This window comes from Drosophila obscura, unplaced genomic scaffold, assembly GCF_018151105.1.
Source record: "Drosophila obscura isolate BZ-5 IFL unplaced genomic scaffold, ASM1815110v1 contig_186, whole genome shotgun sequence".
Taxonomy (NCBI): domain Eukaryota; kingdom Metazoa; phylum Arthropoda; class Insecta; order Diptera; family Drosophilidae; genus Drosophila; species Drosophila obscura.
In genome coordinates this window covers 9354903-9362483 of record NW_024542774.1, presented here as the reverse complement: position 1 = coordinate 9362483, position 7581 = coordinate 9354903, and the positions used below count along the sequence as shown (strand labels likewise).

Genomic DNA, 7581 nt, shown 5'->3' with positions numbered 1-7581 from the left:
GTGTCGCTGCTGTCTGGGCCGTAATTGAATGCTACACGTAGAATATTAGAAAGAGGAAAAGGTTGAGTTCATTATGCGGTCACGAAACGGGAGCGTAGACAGAATTTCTATTAATCCTCGGTACAAAACTGACAATGAATGACAGAAAAATAAAAAAACTAAAACCTAGAACTAGTACGAAGAAATGGCAGAACAAATTTAAAAGTTCGCGCGCAGATTTGCTCACTGACAAAAGCTGATGCAGAATTGGGCGTGAAATTTCTCGTTTGAATTCGAATTTAACAGCGCAATTGCAACTGCTTGACTACGTTATCGCACAAAAATACCGATATGTCATCGATAACTATTGACAGATGGCGCATATAATGCCTATCCGCGACTATATCTTATTTTAGAACATGAAACAACAGAAAAATAGTGTCGAATTATTCAGAATTAAGAAATATATACAAATTCGACAGTCAAACAAATTCCCTTTAAATATATTGTTAGCATATTAAATACTTATCGATATATCAATATACATTTAACATCCCATCCCTACAGTGTACAGGAATAATAACAAAAATAAAATTATACAATCCTAATTCGAGGCAAAAGGCGTGTCCGTGTCGTGCTCTTTCTTGTCTAGGAGAGCAGCGGCGTTGATACCGCGATGGCTATGTTGACGCGCCTGACCAGCAGTGGGACCACAACCGTGGCTAAAGCTCCTGGCTCGCCGAAGGGTCTACAGCGTTTCCAAAACTACATCTCTGCATTCCTGTGGCCTGGGACACAACGACAGCAGCGCAAGTCGACGCAGCTGGACGCCATTGACTGTTTCACGAACGATTTGGTCAGCCGCAAGACCCAGAAATGGGAGGAGCTGCGTGACAGTCTGATTCACAAGCAATCGCCCGCCCTGGAGGCAGACGCCAATAGCAATGTGGCATCGGGAACAGCAGCGGCGGCTGGGGCAGCAACAGCTAACACCAGCTTCAGCCAGAACGTGGGGCTCATGTCCAAGGGCATGATGAGTGATCTGAAGGCCCTGCGCTCGCCCCAGCTGGGCCTGGACATTCGGTCACTGTCGCAGCCGCAGCTGGACAACCTTCTGATGGCCACTCTGGAGATCAAGAACAAGCTGGACTTTCTCTATTTGATCAGGCAGTGCATTCGTTGCAATCTGCTGCCGTCCAACGAGGTGTTCATCTCCTGCCTCAAGTATTTGAGCACGCAGCGCAAGCTGCAGCAACTGGAGGCCCTGGCAGATACCTGCCGCCTGCTCAAGCATCCGTTTGCCAACACCTATGCCGACCTGGCGCCCTTCAAGGCCATTGCCCTGTGGAACAATGGCAATGCGGATGTCGCTCTGATGACCCTGCATCGCGGCTACGGCGTCAGCATGACCACCGAGGAAGGACGCCGCATGATACGGACCGCCTTTCGCACAATAGCCGACGAGACGCTGGCCCAGAAGAGCGAGGCCGTGCTGGTGTCCCTCATGGACGTTGCCCGTGCCATTCATCGCGAGCACAAGGACATCTTTGTGGTGGCCTGTGTGTGGAAGCAATGCTTTGTGAGCGACTGGTTCTGTGACCAGAAATCAGCAGGCGAACTCCTGGAGCATTACAAGGAGCTGCAGGAGTTAGTGGAGCGACGGTAAGAACGCATAGACTTCCCTTAAGCTTGATCCAATCTCATTTTATTCGTCTGCAGGGCCAGTCCCCTGTGCTCTTCATTCCTGGGTCGGAACAATGTGGATGCAGTGCACCGACTGATTGAAGTTTACCTGCAGCACCAGCAGCGCTCTGCCTGCGCCAGTTGCCTGAGTTTGCTCTTCAACTATCAATGTAAGACAGCACACTCCTGCCCTGCGACTGCCACTGACTACGATTCATTTTAGATTTGCGCAAGGATCTGCGCGCCTGTGCCGAGATAGTCAAGTCCTGCAGCGAGCTGGATATGCCACTGAATGAGCTGCAGAACGAACAGTTCCTCAGCCTGTTCCTCGATCAAAGCGATCCCATTGACACGGCCAACGGGACGACAGCCGCCAAGTACAAGACACCAAAGTCCTTCCAGTACAAATTTTAGGCCCCATTCTGGCCGTCGTCGCCCCCATTTACAATTCTAGTTCGTATGGCCGTTGTCATCATAGATGTAGCACAAGTTGCAGCCCAAAGCAATATGCACGACACCCCACCCCACCCTCGTTCCCATAAAACAGAATGTAGCATCAGCAGCGTCTCTTTAATAAACGTTATTTAATGTCGAGTTCAAATGTCGCTGGCATCGGGCAAGTTTCCCTCCGGCAGCTGCACCGCCTGTACTCCCATGCACTCGTAGCAGCGCGAGATCAGATGGTTGCCACAACGATGCGCCTGACACTGCTGGCAACGCGTCCGCGCCTTTGTCTCCCTCTTGTCCTTGGAACAGGGCTTGCAGCGTCGGTGCTTGTCTCCATACCGACTGGACAGACTCACGCCCTTAGGCAGGGCGGCCTGCTCCAGACTGATTACGCCCACACCTTGTGACTTCCTAGCCTCCACGTTCACCTCGCTGAGCAGTCGCTGGGAGGATTGGCCCAGTATTTCGCAGATCTGAAGGCGCATTCCCAGCGTGGTCGTTGTGGAGCGTCTCTGAAGTCGCCTCTGTAGGCGCTGCTGGCTGAGAAAGAGACCCAGCTGCCGCTGAAAGTCGCGCTGCTCCATTTTGGCATCGCCTTTGAGTGAGAGTCGCAGGAGTACCCATGCATTGAAGGCAGCTGTGTTGAGAACGAGATGCAACAGGTTGAGGAATGTATTGGACTTCTTCTCCAGGGACGCGGGCGTTGCGAACTTGGTGCTGTACCTCTGCGACTGTTCATAGAACATGTCGCAAGTCTGATGGGTGAGTTGAAAGGCCTGGAACGGATCCACCTGCGAGCCGAGACCACAGCACAGCAGGGCTTTGTTTTCGTGTGGGATTAGCTTGGCAGATCTGTTGTAAACGATGCTCCCAGGTGTGTCGGGTGTGGGCCACAATGTGGGCCAGTCTGCGTCTGTATTCTCCATCAGGCCTATCGAGCTCAGCTGAGATTCCATTAGCTCCTGGCATTCGGATAGACTGAAGTAGCTGGATCCCAGAGTAACATTTCTCCCTGTGGTCTTGTAGTCGCAGATCAGCTTTTCCACTTCATTGCTAATGGACTGCCGCTGGGTGGTGGCCGAGGCATTGGCCATATACAAGGTCTTGGCATCGCAGCAGAGCGCCAGTCGCGCATTGGCCACGGGGCAGGGGACATCATCGACTGCCAGCCAGCCGCTGCAGCCGTAATATGTTCGGGAGTTGATTATCAACTTGTGCCAGAGCTTCTTGGCCTCCGACCAGCTGTTGGCTTCGCTAAGAACTTGCGATATGTACTCGAATCGTTGGAACGTCATGGCGGCACGAAATACGGAATGGCCCAGCTCCACGGTCCACAGCTCCTGCAGTGGCCCATTGAATTGGCCGTTTCTGAAGACCCCACACAGGTACGTCAGCCCGAGGTAGGAGCGCATCTCGACTACATCTATTTGACGCTGGTGCAGAGATTGGGCAGTTCGTTTGCGAAACTTTTCGTTGATATGCCGCAGCAGGAAACGTATCATTTCATCGTCGAACATCAGTATCCAGGATTCGACGGCATTGGCAACGGTGACGGCGGGTCCCTTGCCAAACGCCACTTGACCCGGCAAAGGGAGCTCCACCGCAGCTGGCTTTGCCGACCTCTCCGAAGCCCACCTCAGTCCACTGGCCGATTTAAAGTTGCAACCTTTGGTTGAGGGACGACCGCGTCCTCGTTTAACGCTGATTCGTGCCGACTCCTGAGGCTTCAGCGACATTGGGGCCGCCTGATCCTCGGTAAGCAGTACATCGCTCTCCTCAAAGCGCCATTGGAAAGGGTCTACAGCCGCTGAGACCTGCAGGGGATCCGAGTCCTCGGCGTTCCATTTCGGCGATGCGGCATCCGCATCAGGGAGTTGCTCCGACTCCTGCATTTCCACATCTTCATCTTCGTCGTCGCTGCACTTTATATTCGCCAACAACTTTTCGTCGAAAGCGTATTCCATTTTGCACTCAATTAATTTGAAACGTTTTCCAGCACTAAAATTTAGCAATGCCGCACTTTGTTTATGTGATAATGATGTTAAATTACACAAATTACTTCATTAAAATTAATGAGTATTTTTCGTATTCATTAAAGATGCATTTAGCAGCATTTAGGCAGCGTTTGGGTTGTTATAAAAAATCAAAACAAACCCTGACAGCGTTTGCCAACACCAACAGCTACAGTAATCATTCGTCTCCTCTCTCTTTCTCTTCGGCTGTATTCGGTTTTTGTTGCTGCCGCTGCTGCCAGTCTGCTGGCGTCGATGTCGAGGAGGTTAAACTTATTAAACTACTAAAAAAGTGCAATTAAATACAATTTGGCGATGTTTTCGCACCGCCGTTGAAGAGCAGAGTGATGCGCGCGTTGAGTTTGTCAAAATAATTCGGTTAAAAGTGTCAATTTGACATGTTATATGTCATGGTCGTGCCATCCGATACCAAATAGCCGTGACTATCGATACCATATTCGATTGGTAAAAACAACTATTTAAAATTGTTATTTTACGTTTCCAACACACAATGAAAATTAAACAGTCAAGTAGGCTGCAAGTGGGAATGCCGAGATTTTGGGCCAAAGTATGCCCTAACATTTGTGTCCTGTCAGAAGGCTGTGCATACAGCTAAAGTTAGTTTTACCGAACGGCCCGAGCTGTGAGCAGCACAAATATTTTTGTGAATCGCCAAGAACAAAATTCTTTTAAAATCTACCAATTTTCTATAAAAAGTTAAGCGCACAAATATAAATTTGAGTCGTATTTCGTGCATTTGGCCTTCTCGGACCTAAACTCAACATTTTCGGTGACGTTTCAGAGGGTTTTTTTCTTGTTGAACCTCGACAATGATTTCGCCAGATCATGAGGAGGTAAACCTGGTGCTGGATCACCAGGTGCGCAGGAACATACAGAACATGTACCAGGCGAACATGATGGATGGCCGAGGGGTGGCTGGTCGCGAACGCTTCGTGTCCGACTCGAGCATGGACAATGATTCGATGCCGCATGACCAGGAGTCGATGAATGCATTGGAAACCCTGTCTGCCGATGGCATCGTGGAGGAGGATCACGATCACACCTCGGACCAGATGGCGTCTGACAACAGAGAGCTGCAGAACTACCACGAGATGCTGGTGGACACCGACGACCACCACATCGACATCAACGGGTCGCTGCGCAAGCGCCGCGGCAACCTGCCGAAGCACTCGGTGAAGATTCTGAAGCGCTGGCTCTACGAGCACCGCTACAATGCCTATCCCAGCGATGCCGAGAAGTTCACGCTGGCCCAGGAGGCAAACCTGACGGTGCTGCAGGTCTGCAACTGGTTCATTAATGCGCGCCGGCGCATCCTGCCCGAGATGATACGCCGCGAGGGCAACGACCCGCTGCACTTCACCATTTCGCGGCGCGGCAAGAAGGTCAGCCCCAGCTCGTCCGGCAGCATGGGCATGCACCTACCGGGCGCCACCCAGACCTCTGAGGCGGGCAGTCCTTCCTCCGAAGTGGTAAGGAATTTCCCCCATGGAGAAGAGAGTGTCACTCATGCGTTGTATTTTTGCAGTTTGTGGGCGCCACCGAGGAAGTGGACGGTGCGGTCGAGGCGCACCAGGGAATCGCCAATGTGCTGACCAACTTCGACCAGTACGTGCGGACGCCGAACGGCCAGGTGGTCAAAATGGAGCCGGAATTCGACGAGAGCGTCATCTACAGGTACTGCCTCAGCCGTAGTCCCTTTCTGTCGTTGGTCGATCCTTCCACATTGACCCCACTCCCCCACCTACTCCCCAAGTTGGCAGCAGGCCGTTGCAAACAATCCCATGGGCTTCCAGAGTCTCCACTCCTCGCTGCAGGCAACCATTATAGATAAGATCCAGGCCTTTCAGATGCGCAAGGCTGCCGCGCTGGCCGCCAGCTCAAGCAACGTGTCCACCAGTCCCACCGGTGCCATAAAGCCATTCACCAGCACCTTTCGGCAGATGCCGCCAGAGTTTGAGGAGGAGAAAAAGCCAGGTCCGATTAGGCGCGGGCGTAAGCGAACGTCGACGGTGGCTAACAGAATGCCCCAGTCCGAGCAGGAAGAAGGCCAAGACATTGATCAGAAACCAAAGGATGTTAAACCCGTGAAGGCGGCCAAGAGAGGCAAAAAGATGGCCCCTAGGTACAGCGGGGCAGTTGCAAAGCATATTGGTGGACTTATATCTTAAGCCTGACACTTGGGCTCCAACATGGCTAACCATCCCCTTCTCATCCACAGATCCGAGGGCGAGGAGAGCGCTCAGGGGTACGAGTCGTGCGAGCAGAACAGCGAGGGTGAAGTCCGCTTCGAGACCTCCGACGACTGGCAGTCCGTGATGAAGTGAGTAGAGCCGCCGCCGCCGCCACTTTTGGAGGGTTCCTTCGACTTTACGTTCTTTCTTTTCCTATTGCAGAACCGTTTTCACCACGGAGGAGGTCGCCACCAGCAGCGGCGCCATTAAATCAACTACGGCCAATACTCCAGAGGCTGCCAACTGCAACCCCGTGACCGTACACCCGACCACTAAGCGTGAGCGTAAGTTTTAGCATTGCGTATCGGCCGACTGCGATCCAGACTAAACGGATTTCGTACCTTTTTAGCCAAGCCAAAGGTGGTGGTCACCAGGAACGAACTACATCCACTCGGGGCCGAGGCCACAGTGGTGACAAACAGCTCCAATCAAATGGAGAGGTCCTCGGACGAGATGTACACCAGCAACGAGGGCGACAACAGTCAGAGCCAGTCCACACCGCCACCACAGAGTAAGATCAGTGGAAATTTGTGCCACGTAAACAATCTAAATCCTCCGATTTCCGATTCCCTGCAGATCTAAGTCGAGAGAAGCGTGACAAGTACAAGTGTCTCTACTATCTGGTGGAGACTGCCATGGCAGTGCGTCACAACGATCCCGGCCAGGAGGAGGGCTTTGCCTATCTGCGCAATTAGAGCCCCACCACACCACGCACACAACACCACAACTTAGCCCGAAGAGTGTGCTGTACATACACGTTACGTTATATTATTTTGTTAGTATTCTTATTTAATGCAGTTCCTGCAACCAAATTGGCGAAGCTAATGTCTGGAGCACATCTCCAGAGCTACGGAAAAGGAATAGGATACACACACAAATGGTACAAATCATTAGATCAATTTTAACTAGCATCGCATCGCAAATTGCGGATGTCAATTAAAAAATGGAAAGATTAGAACTAATTATTTGCAATATAATATGAATTTCTGTTTAACATTAGAATTATGTTTATGTTAGTTATTAATAATTTCCAAATAAAACGAAAACCACCAGCCGACTCCATTGGTGCCATGCAAGAACGGTGCCTCATCATATTTGAATCGCGCGCGCTCTCTGAGCGTATTTTTCAGTATTTTTGTTATGTTTGGTATTTTCGTTAAACGAACAACAGGTATTGTTCGACTTTGCCCATACGGTCAGTCGCCGAT

The 7581-nt window shown here is 51.1% G+C and overlaps 3 protein-coding genes across 6 annotated transcripts; 2 read left to right on the top strand and 1 right to left on the bottom strand.

Moving 5' to 3' along the window:
- The first annotated feature begins 522 nt into the window (after positions 1 to 522).
- On the top strand, positions 523 to 2256 carry LOC111079715. The gene is made up of 3 exons (XM_022374982.2): positions 523 to 1641; positions 1699 to 1832; positions 1886 to 2256. The coding sequence occupies exons 1-3, from the start codon at positions 656 to 658 to the stop codon at positions 2074 to 2076; spliced, it is 1311 nt and encodes a 436-aa protein (XP_022230674.2). The 5' UTR covers positions 523 to 655; the 3' UTR covers positions 2077 to 2256.
- LOC111079713 lies at positions 2210 to 4512 on the bottom strand. Its single transcript, XM_022374977.2, has one exon. It carries the CDS (start codon positions 4071 to 4073, stop codon positions 2259 to 2261), a length of 1815 nt encoding a protein of 604 aa, XP_022230669.2. The 5' UTR covers positions 4074 to 4512; the 3' UTR covers positions 2210 to 2258.
- Positions 4368 to 7438, top strand: LOC111079714. 4 transcript variants are annotated; one of them, XM_022374979.2, is made up of 8 exons: positions 4368 to 4387; positions 4924 to 5611; positions 5668 to 5816; positions 5896 to 6264; positions 6361 to 6462; positions 6536 to 6657; positions 6723 to 6884; positions 6950 to 7438. In XM_022374979.2, exons 2-8 carry the CDS (start codon positions 4952 to 4954, stop codon positions 7066 to 7068), a joined length of 1683 nt encoding a protein of 560 aa, XP_022230671.2. In that variant the 5' UTR covers positions 4368 to 4387; positions 4924 to 4951; the 3' UTR covers positions 7069 to 7438. The 4 variants fall into 4 exon arrangements, with proteins under 4 accessions (XP_022230671.2, XP_022230673.1, XP_022230672.2 ...); XM_022374978.2 differs by lacking the exon at positions 4368 to 4387 and having other exon boundaries at positions 4608 to 5611; XM_022374980.2 differs by lacking the exons at positions 4368 to 4387; positions 5896 to 6264 and having other exon boundaries at positions 4607 to 5611.
- The last annotated feature ends 143 nt before the right edge of the window (positions 7439 to 7581 follow it).